The sequence below is a fragment of the Arvicanthis niloticus genome, chromosome 4, assembly GCF_011762505.2.
Source record: "Arvicanthis niloticus isolate mArvNil1 chromosome 4, mArvNil1.pat.X, whole genome shotgun sequence".
Taxonomy (NCBI): Eukaryota; Metazoa; Chordata; class Mammalia; order Rodentia; family Muridae; genus Arvicanthis; species Arvicanthis niloticus.
The window spans coordinates 109766974-109785102 of NC_047661.1; the positions used below are offsets into that span (position 1 = coordinate 109766974).

Genomic DNA, 18129 nt, shown 5'->3' on the forward strand with positions numbered 1-18129 from the left:
CTTATGTTCCTCCTGCTCACCCCCCCCCCCCCGCCCCGCTTCCCCCCACACTGATGCTACAAATGTGCACCGGCAGCCTGTCTCATTTATATTTATGTGTTTTCAATTATGAGTTCCTGCTATCTGTTCGAAGCAATGTTCTGTACCAGGTAGGCGCACACACACACACACACACACAAACACACACACACTGCTCAAATATAGATTTTCAGAAAAAAGTACTATTAATATGATAGCGTTTTATTAATGTGTGTCTTGCAACCATGACCTTCAGCCCATCCAATAGTGAACACTAATGATAATGAAGTCCCCACCCAGTTCACTGTCACTAAAGCCTTGTCACCTACATGTGGCCCCTGGATCAAGAATGCAGGCATCACATGGAAACGGATTAGAAACAGAGAATCTTGAACCTCATCCCTGCCAGGCTGAACTGGGAATTTAAATATGCCTGCAGGAGATTCCCAGGCTCAAAGCTCCAAGAAGGTCCTCAAGTCCCCTCAGCCTCAGAACCCTCAATACATATTTCTGATTGCCAATTCTGCTTTTGTGATTTTGAAAAACGCTCCTTCTCATCTGTAGCCTGAACCAGCTCTTGGGAAAGTCTGCTCAGCACCGGTCCTCAGGACCACACACATTGCTCAAATACCTGCTACCACTACACCCAGACCTCCTTCACAGCTGCTTCTCCCAGCCTCTGAAGGCTCAGCAGAGCTTCGACTGGATTTTCTCAGATCTTGAAGGAATCTGAAAGAATCCCTGAGGTAGGAAAGTAGACTTGAATTGGAAGATTTGGGTCCCCAGCAGTTAAAGAGTTCTCTGAGCTCGGGGAAGAAAGAAAACATTCAGCATTCCTGGAACATGGTCCAAGAATGAAGTTGTATGAGGAGAATTCTAAGTGCTTGTGAGAAAACTCCGAGAAAACAAGTCTTGTGACCTCAATCTCTTCAAAACACGAAATAGAGTGTGTTTTGTGTCCCTCCCAGGTGTGGCACATAGGGGTGTTTACGTCAGATTAGTCATTATTGCTTGCTGTTGTTACTCAATTAAATGTTTAAAGTATCCTTCCTATGGCTCTATGGAAAAACATGTTTTTGCCATGTGGAACCTGTCATTGTGATTGCATACACCTTGAACTCATGAGGACATTACTCATGTGATTTTGCTAGAGCATCGATACGTGTGTTCTCCCTAATTCTGTGCAAAGACTTTATTCCTGTATGTTTTCATCTTGTTCCCTTTACAGTTGTTTTTCTTTCCTCCAGGAAGTGACTGGGGAATGAAATGTTATAAATTAACAAGATCACTAATAAAAGGTTTATGTAATGCATAATATATACCTAAGTATTTACTTATAGCCTATCTTGGCATATAAAGCAATGTTTTCAGTAAATTACAAAATGTAACTAATTTACTGGGGCAAGCATGGGTCCCAGTGGCCAGATCTCTCTCCTGTCTGGGCATGTGATGAATGGGCTTCTTATTTTTAACCCAAAAATTTTAGTGATATCTGTGTTCAAATACTTCCAGGTGGTAAAGAAGATTTCAACATGGCTTTGAAACAGCAGTGTGTCACCTCAGGAGCCCAGTTACAGAAATCAGAAGTCAAAAAAAAAAAAAGCAAGGAAGAGATAAGTAGCAGTATTAACAGTGTCTTTATTTACAAAGATTGCTTTTATTTGTCCATTTTGAAACCCACAAACATTTTTCACTTTAGAAAACATTAAATAATAAACAAGATGTTATACAGTACTTTGGATAACTTCCTCCATCAGTGTAGTGCAACGTCTTATTGGCACCTAAGAGTGAATTTGCAATTACTTTCCCCTTTCTTCTTCAGCTGTGCAGTTACAAGAAATGACTCATGAAAAACTGGAGCTAAGAACATCTTAGGTGTTCTTTACTTCTACTTCAGAAGCCTCTGCATCTGTTGAGCTAAATGGCAAAGTCACTTGGACCTGTTCAAAAACCATTACCAGCTTGTGGAACTTGGAAGGCTCCTAGTGAGAAAGTGAGGCATCGGGGGTGAGGGAGAGGGCTAAAGGGGTTGTGGTTGACACACCTTCAGTAGCCATGTTAACTTGTCAACGCAAACCAGAGGCAAGGCACCAGACAAAACCTCTCTGCCTCATGTTTTTTGGGGTCTCTTTGAAAAACAATTCTAAGCACCTACTGAATAAACCATGGGGTCACACACCCTTACCCAGGAATAAAGCATTAACACCTCCATATTAGGACCTTGTTAAGATATGATAGCACCAGTGTGACACAACCTCTCCAGGAATAAATAATTTGGGGATTTGTTCTTCTGATACTGCTGAGTTTGATGTTGAGTGTGCCCTTTCCAGGAGGAGGTCAAGAGCAGAAAGCCTAACTTAGTTTAGTTCTGAAGACTGTCATTATCATGGATTACTGTGAAGATCAACGAATCTTCTAGATTCCACAGTCCGGTACTTTACCTTGAAGTAAGTGCACCTCTTGTGTGTGTGTGTGTGTGTGTGTGTGTGTGTGTGTGTGTGTGTGTGTGTTTTAATGGAGGGAAAGGAGAGAGAAGATAGAAGGAGGACAGAACAGAAAGAGGGAGAGAGATGAAGGTAGAAGTAAAAGGAGGGAGGAGGAAGAGGGAGAGAGAGAGAGAGAATATAAATATGATCACACTTCTTTTTCATAAAGGACTGGGCTTAGCAACTGTCCCTGCTAGGAAACGCCCCCTCACACTCTAGCCTAAGCCTGTTTCCTCTGGTCCTATTCTCAGTACACATGGAGAACAGGTGTTCTCCAAGTTCTTGGTGCCAACCCTTCGCGGCCTGGAAGAGCCCCCACGGTCTGCCCCTCAGTCTTCTCTTCTCCAGGCGGAACATTCCCAGTTCCTTTAGTTTTTCACCATAGATCTCTTTTTCCAACCCTTTAATCATCTTTGTGTCTCCTGGCAAAAACAGCAGAAAATATTTTGATTACTTAATCAGAAGGGAGAGAAATGTAAGGAGAAAGTTGACTCTTTAAAGTTATGTGTCTTTAATCCAGAGGTCGGACAGGGAGGAGACGCGGTTGGGGCTCTGTGGATATTACAATTCCAATCTTGTCCTCCTCTACTGCACGGGTGTCGTTCCATCATGGTGAGCGTCGCCTCGGTACACAGGCCTGCTTCCCAGCCCATCCTCAGGTGACATGTAAATTGTGAGCTATGCTCGTGAAAACCTTGCCAATTTAAAGCTCATTATAAATGCCTGTCTTATGGGCTGTCCTCTAGTCTTCCACTCTGCACACCCAAAATCTTTACAAGGCTTCTTACCGATGGAGGTGTGTAACAATAGTGAAAGCTGTTGGTTTAGAGTTTAACTGGAAATGGGGGTTTTATATATTAACTGCCTATCCTCTCTTCCCTTTAATGGTTTACTTTCTTCTGTATGGGTCAAACTCAAGGACATAGAAATAAAGCCATCATTCCACTACCCCAAGGGACACACCTCTGCCAGTTTTCTTGCTGACTGTTTAAGGTCATACATAGCATGGATGATAGGTCATCATGTAATTTTTTAACTCAGGGGATCATAAGCTGCCTTTGACCTTGCAACTAGAGTCTGTGGATATTAGGAACACGTAAATACTTATATTAATAGCACATTTACACAATCACAGTACTACTAACGAGAAATTCCATGCCCACCCTATATAACTGTCTTTAACAGAAAGACACAGTTAACAAGAATAAATGCATCTTAATATGTTGCACACCCTTCCGTTATAAAGTGTATGGCAGTAAAGTCAGAGTTGAGGTCAGGCCAGAAGTAACTGAAGTGAAAAGGATACACTAGTTTCACAAGCACGCTGTACATCATCCTGTAAGCAAAGTCAATACTACTCAAGGTACACCACTGGACAGATCACAGAATACCATTTGCACAGAATGAAAACATCTCCCAAAATTGGCTAGCAGGCCCACTCTATAACCAGGATGAAGGATGGCACGGGTCACACATGCCAAAGGCCTTCCTAAAGAAGATACAGGTAGAAGGTTCCACCCCAGAGGGGCCCGGAGGTGTCTCCAGATGCTCCTGTACTTGAGAGTGTCACTGTTCACTGGGATTGCACAAAAACAGGCCACCAAGACCTGAGTCACCAAGAAGCCTTCTCCTGACCCACTCCTGCTTTAGGCCTGATAAGAGGGAGATGAGAAGGCAAGCATTGGAAAACGAGGGAGAGCGACAAATTCACTGCTAGCTGGGGAGCTGCCAGTGTTCTTCTCAGCAGTGACCTCTTTTCAAGCTCACATCATCCAATCCAATCTCCCCCGTGTGACCACGCCTTTTTTCACCTTTGAAGATGACCTAAGGAGAGAACGCATACACTGGTCAGGCCTCCTCTGCCCCTTTCCCAATGCTCACTCATGGAGCATGATAAGGCAACCTTTCCCCCAAACTGAAGATCAGATTTCTATGGCAAACGGAAACACTAAAGCACAAGGGCCAGCCTCGAGCACAAGGCCAGCCTCGTCCCAGGCCCCATGTCTTTCAGTATGCCCTCCAGCTGATCGTCAAGCTGCTCACCAGACCGAAGGACCCAGGATCAGTTACTCTTCAAACTGACATTCTCACTACATGCTAGCTTACTGCAGGAATGCTGGGAAAGTAGACGACAGTCAAAGATCACCAAGGTTTAGAAGGAAGAAGAGTGGATTTGTGGCATAAAGCTGAGAAAGTAGGGGATAAAGAGCTACAAGATGCAGGTCTCACAGCCTGTCTTGGTTTTCTCTTGATAATATCCCCTCACCGCCCACAGTGTGACAGAGTGTGCACCATCATGGAAGTATACTGTCGCTTTGGCTCTGTAACGTCCAGCTTCCGGAGATCTTACTCTCCCATATTTTATCCTCTGGAGGGTATCCCTGCTCCCTTAAAACTGGACAAACCTTGCAATACTATGACTTGAAGCAATGCATTTTAAGGAAACAAAGGCAAAAGGTACACAGACATCTAATAGCTCCCTCTGAAAGCTGTGATGGGGTCTGTGGTTCTAATGTGGCCTCAAGAAACTCTGTAAGAATGATGTAGAGACTGCAGGGCAAAGTTGTATAAGAATCTACATCAAGACGACATTTTCTGAAAGTCACCCACTGTATTTGGTGGGATGTGACAGATCATTTTCTCACTACCTAGAGCTTAATTATTGAAAATAAAATTTAAAAATTAGATACAATTTTACTTCCCCGCTCAATGCTTCCACCATAACCCACCCTGAACACTGTTCAACCCTGGGTCTGGGGTCCTACCTGAGGTGTTTAACTCTTACCTCTGGGCCAGACGGGAAATGAATTTCAAAGAAACACTTAAAATAGAAAGAAGAGCTACCCCTGCTGCAGAGGTTATCCTAGCTTGGAAGGTTAAGGAATTGAAAGCAGAGAAAAAGCAGGCCCTGTTAATCACAACACTTGAGACCCTGGATGTGTTTATCAACTCCTTTTTTTTTCTTAAACTTTCTTATATTTTTGGTTGTGAGCCTAGCATTTAACGGCTGAACCATCTCTCCAGCCCTTTCTTAAACTTTCTATTACTAACCTTCTCTCATTGAAAACAGTTGGTCATCACGATTGAGTGAGAGTGTGGTAGTCAAGTTGCAATGAAGAAGGATGAAGAAGCAGAAAAGAATTTCAGGAAGAGGTGATGGATGGAGCCCTCCAGGAAAAGCCACAAAACACTGGACCTGAATTATACAGAGGAAGGCTTCTTGCCAGGCTCTCCTATGAAAGCAGAGCTTCTGTTTGGGGATCTACTTACGCTTTTGACGTCAGCCCCTCGCAAGGTAATTTGAGTTTGCCTCCAGCCATGGCCACCATTTCTTCCCCACAGGGCTGCTCCGTGGGTACCATGTTTTCTCACAAACACCTGCAGTGTGCCCGAATGCAGCCCAGTCACCTTGTGCCTAAAGGACAGGCACAGGTCCCCTGAATGCATGAGGTGGCCAAGAGGTAACACCAAGCGAGCGGCTTTTCCCCCTGGGGCTTTGGCTGCAGACACTGTGAGATACTGTCCACCTGGAATGGGAAAGCAAGGCCTCTTTCTAGCACAAACTGCATGCACAGGAGAGTTTTTAATAACGTCACACTGTAACATTCACTAATAAAGAATCCCAGATCTTTATGAAGAAAAACATTGCTTATCTCTATGCCTGTTGTAAATGCTATGGTATTCACAAATAACACCCACGTACTTTGCCCAGAGAGAACACAGACAACAAATCATGATTTCATGATTAGTACCTGACACTGGCTGTTTCCTTGGAATAGGGTGAGCCATTCCTAGGCACATACACTCACTACTTTCTGATTTTCACCAACTCTGTGCTGTTGGGCAGATTAGTAGAAATGACCCAAAATTTCCCTGATAAAATGTATTTGTAGATAAGTAATCTTAGAGCAATAAAACACACAGCATTATATTTTCTTATTCCCTGCTTCCTCCATTTAAAAGCATAGTTCTAAAATGAAGAAGGATGACTCAAAAATGGTTTGCTATCCTTCTCACACAGGGTCACAGCTAATCCTAGGAAGCACACAAGTAGCCTGGAGAAATTCTCTGAACTTCCTGGGGGTTATCAATTTTATTTGGCGGTTATAACTTCAAAGATTATATATGTTTTACACATACACACACACACACACACACACATATATATATATACACACATGTATATATGTATACATACATATATGTATGTATACATACATATATATGTATACACACATATATATACATATATATATGTATATATACATATATATATACATATACATATATATACATGTATGTATATATATATATAAACAAATTAATAACTGTATATCTCTGTCTATGTGTCTGAATGTCTATCTGTCTTGTATATCTAAGAGAGTATAAAGACTTAATAAAAGCCCTTCGCTTTTGACAAGTCACCTTGGCCAACCTCAGACCCCAGTGTCTATAGATTTCTCATCTCTCTTTTGTTAGAGAAGTACAATTAAAAGAGAAAAAAAAAAAAGGTTAAGCACCAGTAAAGTGGAGGCTGCTGCTTTGCAAAAGAGAGTCAGTGTTTCGAAAGTCAGTGCTCGTACAGATGACAATTCCTTCAGGCGGTTTTTGTCACAGGCGATGGAGAGTTTCAACACTGATTTGTCCACAGGAAGAATGCAATTGGAATTCTGAACACATATTATCTGCTGTGGGAGAAACCTCACTTCCTTTTCAGTTCAAAGACAGACCATCACCATCACCTTACACTTCATTTCTACAAGACGTGGCCAGAGATGTGGGATGTCTTATTCAAGTGTGTTTCTCTCTACCAAGTTCCTGTTGGCATTCTCCTAGGTAACAAAGGGCTTTGAGTAACTGTGATGGACCCTTGTTCTGAGCTCCCTGCTCCCTGCAGGCTGTGAAGCCAGTCAGTCCCATCTGTACCTCAAACCTCCCCTCAGCATCCTAAGACAGAGTGGGGGAAAATTAAAGTTATTTGTTGGATAAATGGCTGATGTTCCAAAAATACAGCAACAGAATGCCAGAAATTTGCTGACTCATGTACCGAGTCTATAAAAACACAGAGTGTTGGCTTCCTCCTTCCGTATCCTGGCTCCCTTTTCTCACATACTGACACCCCCAAAATACTGGGACAAAAAATTTAGGTGCATTTTAAGTGTCTGTCTAAGTCTGCTTTTGTGGTTAGGACTAAGGTAAGATTATTACGGTGAACCTGCAAGGTTTAAGAAAGCAGGATTATCTTAAGCCCTATGGAATGTATGCTAATGCCATTTTCGAGACACTGCATGCAAACAGCGCACCTAAGAAACCAAGGTGCCCAAGATTCCAACAGCCCTTCTCTACACATTCAAAACTCCAACATTGTTACAGTGATGAATAAAGTTCTCCCTCCATACAGCTTCGATGACTTGGGTTTAATTTCTCTTTAATTTTGTTCACTGGGTGACTAATTGTTGGGAGGATGGGGAATGTCCACATGCCATAGCACACACGTCAGAGGTGTAAGGCGGCAATTCCCCAGCATACTCCAAGGATCGATTCCGAAGGGCATATTGACACGAGCTTCACACTTGCTCCATCCTCCCCTCCAATTTTTCCATCCTTTTCTCCAATCTAAAAATTTGTTTGCCAATTCCCTTAGGGTTACAGGGGACATTTTCCACAGAACCACAGACCCTCACAGCTGGATTAAGAGGTCACCTCACCTCAGGTGAAGCTTTAGTCCGTTAACAACATCTTACCAGAGGCCACCCCACCAAACATCTCCAGCAGAAGGCTCTTCTCACACCAGCCTGTTCTTCCTAGTAGCTCTACTGAAAGTTCTTTTTGAGAGTTTAAATCCATCTACATTGTTTTCTGGCACATGTCTTACTTCTTATGCCCGTTTGAATCACAAAGAACAACTGGTCAACCTTGGGTCAATTGTTTCAAAGCAGTGCATTCTATTACTTCTTTTCCAGGTTAAACATTCTGGCCTTTACCCACTTTTCGCAGGTAAAGGAAGGTACACCTCACCATCCAGCTCATTCTCTTCTGAATGATGTGCAACTAAGTCTCAGATGAGAAAGGATCCCCAGAAATGGCATAGCATATTTTACATTATAGAAAAGGACCATACTTATAAACATAGTCTATCTTTTTGAAACAACTGTCATGGGATTCACCCATAATGGCTTCCTTATGTACTAAACTCTTAAGTCCTTCACATGTAGGGCTTGCTTGCATCTTTCCACAGTTGTGGTCGGTTTCTAGAACTTGAGACAAACTTACCATCAAAGTTTATGGCTGTTTATAGCCCATTAACCTAACTTCACAGAAAATGATTCTGTTAACACACACAACCACTTTCTCTCCACTCTGGGTCACAATTAGCTCAAGGTTTCTTCAGTATTTAAATTTCAAAGTTTTTTTGTTTGTTTGTTTGTTTTAAATAAAAACGAGAAAAACAGCCTCTAGGAGGCAGATCTCTGTTCAGGTATTGCCCAGCTAAACTGCTGCCACAGCCTGTCCATTTGCTCTGCTCTAACACAGTCCAATGACCATGGAAGACAGTCTGGCTATCATTCCATGTTTCATCTATCTCCTACTAGAGGACAAGAAGACCTACAACCTGAAATGTCTGCAAATATGGTGACAATGAAAGGTGTTGAAAAGTAGCACACAGTTCAAAAAAGGTGTTCTAAAAATCAATTTGGTTTGTTTTACAAGGACTATTACAAACAGCCTGTTTCTACAAAACCAATGAATTCTTTTAAACTCAGCGTGAATGTGTGTACCTTCATGCTGTACCTTACGCTTCATGGTGTACCTTACTCCAAAGAGTTATTCGCTATGGCAATGAACATTACTGACAAGCTTCTCACCCAATCCTGTGGGAGATCTTTTTGTTGCATATTACTATAGGTCAGCAGTCCTACCCAGTCCGTCTTAGAGGTCAGATGTACTGACTATATAAGGTACAGGCCTGCAGGAGCTACTGTTCCAGGCACTGAGCTGACTCTACCATGTACTACATTTCTTTACTCTAGCTTCATGGCCTGAGGAGGCTTACATTTGCCTCAGGGGATCAATGCTTCCCTATTGAGGTAACTGAATGGAGATGAGGATTAAATAAAATTAGTGAGGTAGAGACTGTGCTGGTATTAGAGCAGATACTAACATCTGTTGAGTCTTTGTTATTTACAGACACTGTGACAGTAACATACTTGGAGTTTACCCTACACAAGTGTGAGTAACTCAAGACATAGTGATGAGTACAATTAAATTATATGTGGTATTACATCACTTTTTATAACAAAAACAGATCAAACAGTGTGTGTGTATGTGTGTGTGTGTGTGTGTGTGTGTGTGTGTGTGTGTGTTTGTGTGTGTTTTGACACAAGTTCTTCTGTGTGGCCATGGCTATTCTGGACCTCACTCTGTACACCAAGCTGGACTTAGTCTCAGAGATCCACCTGCATCTGCCTGCCAAGTGCTGGGATTAAAAGCATGCACTACTACCACCAAGTTACAACAACCAATCTTAAGAACTATAATAATTTATTGGATATGCATATCTTAACAGTTTACCTAAATATTTACTCTTAAATATCTTTCAATTTTAATTCAATATTCTTTCAATTATATTTAATTCAATTTTAGAAGCTTTAATGAAAGTACTCTAGACTAATTATTTGAAGCCTTGTTGCAAAGACTGTACACAACAGAAGGACATTCCAAGCACTATTGGGATCCTTGGAGAGCCAACCACCATCCCTCAGATGTGTGTGCCACAAAGCCCCACTCACTTGCACCACTGTTAGGGTAGACTGAAGTGCTCACACACTAGCTTTTCTGTGTTGTGTTCTACAGACACTGAGTTTGTGAAAACTAGGCTTTAGACGTACATAAAATAGCACTTTACCTCCATACCTTGTGTGTCTTATTCTTAGAAGCTAGAATCAGAACCAAAGGAAAAAAAGAACCTAGATTTCTCACCGTTCCATTAAGCTGTCTTCACTCAAAAATCCATTTAACTACAGAAGGAAGGAAGAGGCCAGTGTGGAGCTTTCCTTCTTGAAACAAGGTTAAAATACTGAATGAGCACGGAATGCTTACATTAGTAAGCACTGGACAATTTACAAGTCTACTAATTTCCCAAGAGCCCAGGCCGAAGTCCAGCCTTGTGGTAAGCTTCTCTTGGAAGCAGGGTGGTAGCATGTGGACTTAGAGTAAATTGTTTCCAAAGGGCCACTGTGCTGTGTGATTTTCACACTTCAGTTTCAATTTCTCCATTTCAAATCTTCATTAATAAACCAAGGGACATAACTGACCAAAATACATGGGAACTGTTGACCCAGGGGGGTGGGGGGGGGACAGGCCACACTATGTTACTGCTTTTACATGGACGAATTGGGTGCAACAAGTATTTTGAAAATTATGACACTAGGACAAGTCTAAATGCTATTAACCAAGCTTTTAACTATCCATGTACCATGCTATGAGTCTATGGGACAGCTAGCAAATCTCCTCTCTTAAAGAAGATGGAATATATATAGTAGGTACATTTTCTTAATGGTTAAAAGGATCAAACAGAGCCAGGAGATGTTTGTTACATTATATGACTTTACCTGCTGAGTCCCTGGCTGGCTCCCAGTGCAAGTCGCTATCTTTTTCTCTGATCCATCCACAAAGTCCATGGTCAAAATTGCAGCTGTGTATAAGAATACCTGCAAGGAGGAGGCCAGCGAGACAAGATGACAAACTCAACAGACAACAGCCGGCGATATCTATTTAGCAGGAGTTTTCTATCCAAACTTAACATCCCAACAGAACAGCTTGTCCTGAGCTCGAAAGGAAACAGAGATGCTGAGCTGAGGGAACAGAACCAAGAGTGCTCCCGACGCATGACCCCGTGGGGCTGGCGCTGTTAAAATCACTTCCGTCTCACAAGTCAAACAGTGCTTTAATGTGATTTTAAAAGAAAATGGTGACTCATAATTATTTTTGCCTAAGTGATCTAACCAACTGAGTTGTAGAATACAACAAAAGAGAAGAATTGCCTAACTTCCCTAAGTGTGACCGGTGATCTACAATGGGACTTCCTGAGACTAATGAAACCCATTCTTTTGTATCCTAGCTGAAAAAAAAAATCAATTTCAAACTCTTTTCCTGGGATGGGGGTCAGGACTGGAACGTAACAGTGTCTACCTGGGTCATCCTTTGCTTCCTCGTCTGCGCTGACTCCTCTTTCAATTTCAAATATTTCAAACAGGTCATTTGAAGGCTGCCGTGGAACTGCAAGAGAGAAGTCAATGTTTTTGTTTTGCATTTTTTTCAATGAGACCTTGTAACGATACCACATCTTTAGCAAGAGCAAGGAAAAAGCCTATGCATCTCATTTCATTTTATATGAAGAGCGATACCATTTGCTGTGCGGGGACTTGTTTTTTAACATTTACCTGGATGTAAACGAAAGACATCATTTTCAAAAGTTTTTAAAATTCTCAGCAAGAATAAGTTAGTGGGCCAGGGCAATGGCTCGTTTGGTAAAGTACCTGCTGTATATGTTTGAGTCCTGAGTTCCGATCCCTAGCCCCCATGTAAAATGCTGGGGCAGGGGAACACACCTATAACTTCAGTGCTGTGGTGACTGAGACAGGGGGATCCCTGAAATTATTTGGCCACTTTGCCTAGCCAGACAGAGCTTCTGGTTTGGTGAGAGACTGTATCTCAAACAACAAGGGGGAAGACAGTTGTTGGCAGATCTTACTGCTAAAAAGCCACCCATTTGTTCTCATTGCTAGTGTTGTTGTTGTTGAGTTTTAACTCAAAGGTGCGGCTTTGCCTTCTTCCTTTTTTCAGAGCTACCTCCATGCCACATGTAAAAGGTTTGGCTTTATCTTCTCCCCAACACCCTCCTCCCAGCCGCTGTGGAAACGTACAGCTTGCCTGCCTTGTTGTTTCTCTCTCAGCCATTAATAAAATTGTCCTTGAGCTTCAAAAATAACTGAATGAATAAACAAAAATGAAGTGGACAGTAACAAAAAGACACCCGTGTTGACCTCTGGTTTCTACATATATACACATATACTCACATGTATGCATACACATGAATACATACATAAACCACACCTACACCCACATGTCGGGGGAGTATTCATGTGGAAAACATGTTATGAAACAACTTCTGATTTTTAGCAAAAACTGAAAAGTTCATCTCTCTGAAAGATGCATCAGTGAATAGTTTGGTGTTTTCTCGAAACACCTACTTTCCTCAAAGGAACTCTGCACATTAGTGTACACTGGTCCACACCTATTTCCACAGCCTTCTTGATCTCATCAGTTTCCTCAATTCCTATAAGATCAAATCCAGTAGGTTTCCTGGTAAGCATTAACCATCCACACAACAAAATACACAACCCTGTCCAAGCATTCGGTCCATTTCTACACTCCTGACACTGGTCCTCTTTTTTCTACTAATTAACCAGAACAAGCATCCCCTCTTTCTTTCAGGCCCAGCATAAATCTCAGAGAAAGCTCCGAAAATTTTCTTATCCTTGGCAGAGTTAAATTGTTCTCCACTGGTCACCAATAGTCCCATTTCCATATTTCCTTTCTATGCATTTGTAAGGAGTGCAGCGTGTACACACACACACACACACACACACACACACACACACACACACACACTGACTGTGCATACACAGTCTATCTCTCTGCTAGTCCCTGAGGTCCTCAATGACATCAATCACATCTGACTCACATCTCATTTCCAGGGTTTGACTTGGTGATCACTGAGTGATTGCAAAGTGCCTGTCAGAAACCCATGTTCTCTGTCAACACACTTCATCAAATGTCACCAGTGGGTTAGAGTTTCAGAATGCACGTCAAGAGGACTGATTCATTTAAACCCTTGTTTACGTGTTGACTTGTTGTATATTTGATTTCTAACCCAACAGCAAGCCTCATGATGGGCATTGAGACAGTGAGGAGACTGAACAAGACCAACAAGGAGCCAGATCCTATGGAGCTTGAAGTCTAATGACAGACACTGACATCAAACATGGAGATAAATGGACATTGCAAGCTTTGAAAAGGGGCAGGGAAGAAAAAAAATGCCCAAAGATGCCATGAAGAACAGCTGGGTGTGCTTGAAGGGGTGTACCCACTAGTGTGCAATCTGGGGCTTTTAAAGAGCAGAGTGGGACAAGTTTGTTTTCAATGGCCTGGATCTTAAACTACAAAGTAAAATCTATTTGTTAAGCTGCTTCTCCACTGAAAAATTACCACGGCTCAGAGAATCCTTCTCTGACAAGCTGTGCCATTTTAAGCTGTTGCTTTAAGGGCACTGAAGCGTAGCCCTGCCTACTGCTCGGTGTTCTTTATCTGGGAAACATCCCACCTAGCACAGAAGCTTGAGTGGTGGGGTCCTCTTGCCTTACTAGAGATTCTGTACAGAGATCTTAGAACAGGCCTGGAAGGAAAGTCAGAACCACACTGTCTTTTTTTTTTTTTTTTTTTTTTTTAATTCAATTATTTGGATCAACTGAGACCTTCATTTTAGTGTGTTCCTTCTTGCCTCCCAACTGGCCTCACCAGAACACATGGAATCACAGGGCTCCATGACCACATCACTCCTGGTAGTTGGCTGAAGCAGGCTTTTTTCTATTTAGATTCGGTTTTCCCCTTGAACTCTGACCGGATGGCTCTGTCCTCTGTGCTCAGGATTCTTTGGGATTGTTTTTCCTTTGTTGATAACTGTGGCTTGTAGTAAATATGGGGATGATTTAATGAAGCATTTCACTATTGGGATAAGAATTTGCCATTTCAAGAAGATGAAAGGACATGCTGGCTCTACTTTCAGGAGGAGAGGCTAAAACATTTTGAATTAATGAGTTATCCTATAGAAAAATGATCTGGCATAAGCCAGACAGTGAAAGGGAAGAAGGGAAGAATTTCACTTGACACAATTTAAATAAAACATGGCTTTTCAAACAAACGAATGAGAAGTTCCTTTTGGATCACAGAAACTAAACAATATTTATATGTATAATTCAACTATTACTTGGTTTACATGGGCTTATTGGGAAATGTTATCCTTTTTACTATTTTCTACCGAGAAAGTATTTTCCACTTTATCAAGTAACTCTGGACTTTGCGATTACAACCTGTTTTTATGTTCCAGCTATGTAGTTGTTTCTCAGAAATTGTACATAAAATGTTTTTACATTAAAATGAATTACTATACAAAGTACTGCATTATGCCATAATAAAGATACCAATGCTAAAAAAAAAAAAAAAAAAAAGAACAGCTGGGTCAGAGAGCAGAGACGGCTTGGGAAAGCTGTGGTCGGGAGGGGAATTCTTGACCAGAGGCCAAGGAGTCTATACTCCCTTCTCTTGCCAGAAATTTAATTAATACTTTATTTTTATAAGACAAGGAATAAAAGACATAGACTACCATAAATCGAATGACATTCAAACAGGTTTTCCCCTGTAGTTAGGTTACTATTGTTAGCCAGGACTTTTAAAACCTGACAATCTTGTACTATTAGCAACTGTATTTAGCTCACTACATCTGCACTTTTCCCCTGCTTTTGTTCGAAAGTCAAAATGGGAGCACCTTTCTATCTCACAGCGGGCGCGCGCGCACGCGCACACACACACACACACACACACACACACACACACACGACAGGGATGACAGAATCCAAGCTAAGACAGAAGATGGATGGACATAGGTTGCTCACGGGTCCCTCGGGCTGCTGAATGACTGACAGCACTAACATCCAATGACAGCTTTCCTTTCCTCGTGTTCAGACTCTTAGCGAACACCTTCCTTATTACCTACAGCACTGCAGGTAAATGTGCTTCATTTCTCATGATGGTATAAAAACATTAGGACACAATTGGTGTGTTTGTTCTCTTTAGTAACATAAATGGCTCGGAAATGGAAAAGCTCACCCCCTGTGGTGTAGACTCTGAGGGCATTATGACAGTTCCCCCACTCCACCCCCATAAAGGTCTGTCCAATGGCATTTGCTTGTCTCCTGATGTGTCCGGGTGCTCTGACACGTGCGGCTGTTTTTATCAAGGAAGAGCAGGAGGTTTTCGCTGGACAGAACTGTGTAAACTGAAAGGGAAAGAGGGAGAACTTTCCAGGCAAAAAGCACAAAGCCAAGGTGACAAAGATGATGCTTTGGGCACGCCGTGGTAGAGAGCGCACCACCGGACATGAATACAGAGAAAGGGACAAGATGAAGTGTTTGCAAGAGAGCACTAGCAGAGCCTCAGATGGCTCGCTAAGACTTCAGGCAATTCCAACAATTATTTAATAAACAGTGGTGATCACGGATACGCATTCCAAAAGATTTACCTGTCTGATGTGCCCAGCACCTGTCTACGCTTAAAGAGAGTGCTGTGTGCTCTACTCTGATCCCTGCCGGGTTATTGATGTTCCTCACCACATCCGTGTGACTCGCTAAGAACACCACTAGAAGTGTCAATGAAGGGTACAGGACCCATATGTACAGGACATATTACATATGTCTGCCTGACATATGTAATAGTGTGTGAAAGCATCATGTGAAATACGCATGGAAACTTGAGTAGTGTCTCAACAACATATAAAAAATGTGTTTTTTTTAAAGACTAGGAAATAGGGTCATAAGGAATATATTAATAATGTGGTAGTCGGAACGCTGAAAATTAAGTGGTTTTTATATTTGCTGATTGGTTTAGTCTTTTATAATTTTATATTTTGAGGCTGTTCAAAAGAAACGGTTTCGGTATGAACAAACCCTAAACGATCTGAAAGAGGAGGTGTTTGTAAGGACATTACTACACGCAGTTACATATCCGATGTTTGTATGTATTTTGATCAAAGGGCTCTGAATAGTCTTGATGTCTGACGTAAACTAGGTTATAAAACTGAAATGTCTGTGAAATCTAAATGCTTTCTTTCAAAAAAGCAATTTTAACGGATGTAGAAAATATTAATTAAAATACCCGAGAACAGACCAGCAGTGATTTGCACATGTTTTTCACTCCTCTTCCTTGCCTGATAGTTTGGTTAGTACTCACTTTAGATACACAATAAGCAGAAACATATCTGATACTTTCTTTTCTGATTCTTGAACCAGGATGGTGTAGTCATAACGATTAAAAAGAATAAAAGATGTTAGCAATCTTTCTGTCTATTCATTTTCTTTCCATCAAAGTGCCCCACTCACTGGGCTAAGCACGTGAATGGATTCTACTCCTACCTTCATCTAACCTACATTCCTGAGGCGAAGATGGACATAATGGGGTTTTAATGGAAAAGGAGAAGATGGTGCTTAAGTGTGGGCATGGCCCGTAAAGCCTGGTAAAGCTCACCCTGGAAGGGGAGATGCTGAAACTCTCTGAGAAGTGATGTTTGTATTAAGATCTGAAGAAAGAGTTTCATGATCGAAGGCCCTGGAGAATTAAAGAGTAAATCTCCAGTCAGCTGAAGAGCTTGGGGAAGAGGCAGGGCACAGGAGGAAAAGCTCCAAATGAAACTGGAGCTGTGCAATGACTGTTTAAAGCCTTGTTGAAGTGCTCAATTTTATCTTGGTAGGAACTGGACACGCTAAAGGGTATTATTTTACAGTGGTGGATGGGAAAGGTTTACTTGGTAAAATTATCATTCTCCTGCAGCTTAGAGACTGGCAAGGAGGACAGTGGGAGCAGAAAGCATTTATGGCTAAGCACATTTCCTATAAAGAATGTTCACATGCTTAAAGCGTTCTCCAACATTTTTCTGACATTATTCAGTATTGCACCAATAAACATTCTGGTGGTGTGGTGGTAGATGGCTTTAATCCCAACACTTGGGAGGCAGAGGCAAGCAGATCTGTATGAGTTCAAGGCCAAAGTGGCCTATTTAGGGAGTTACAGGCCACCCTAACCCTATATAGTGAGGCCTAGTCTCAAAATGGATGGATGGATGGATGGATGGATGGATGGATGGATGGATAAAGATAGATAGATAGATAGATAGATAGATAGATAGATAGATAGATAATTCTTGTTGTTTCTATATAGACAGGCAGACAGACATGCATATAGGTAGATCAATCTTGCCTGTTGTTCTAGATGATAGATAGATGATAGACAGATGATAGTTAGTTAGTTAGATAGATAGATAGATAGATAGATAGATAATAGATCAATCTTGCTTGTTGTTTCTAACAATCATCTCTATAACTAAAGAAACCCCTGATATGGAGACTGTAGGATACAGACAGTACTACTCCCACTTGATAACAACTGTGGGATACAGAGAGTACTAAGCCCAAAGATGAAGACTAAGGGATGGAAGTATGATCACACTGGGCTAAGGACAGGAAGTATGATCACAGTGGGCTAAGGACATAGGACTGTCTCATGATGGCTGCAGCGTCCTGGTGCCTGTGGGGAAAGCAGCTGGGAAAAGAAGGAGTCCACACAAAAACTGCTGTCCTGGTAAATTCTATTATTCACAGTCTCTCCAGTGCTGTGATCATACCCACATAAAGTCTACACTGATAAATAAGATTTCCCAAGTAGTCAGCTGCAGTTTTTACCCAGTAAAACCTTAAGAGTAAACACAGAGACGAAAATGTAAATACCACCGCAC

The 18129-nt window shown here is 41.8% G+C and overlaps 1 protein-coding gene across 5 annotated transcripts in view; it reads right to left on the reverse strand.

The window, feature by feature from the left end:
* Nucleotides 1-1639: 1639 nt before the first annotated feature.
* Nucleotides 1640-18129, reverse strand: part of Npnt (nephronectin) — a 66562-nt gene continuing 50072 nt past the window's right edge. For all 5 annotated transcript variants that reach the window (XM_034500158.2, XM_034500160.2, XM_034500159.2 and 2 more), the window contains 4 exons: nt 11697-11783; nt 11117-11215; nt 5775-6031; nt 1640-4328 (listed from right to left, as the gene is read on the reverse strand). In XM_034500158.2, coding sequence (XP_034356049.1) covers nt 4245-4328; nt 5775-6031; nt 11117-11215; nt 11697-11783 — 527 coding nt within the window. In that variant the 3' untranslated portion in view covers nt 1640-4244. The remainder of the gene's footprint in view (nt 4329-5774; nt 6032-11116; nt 11216-11696; nt 11784-18129) is intronic.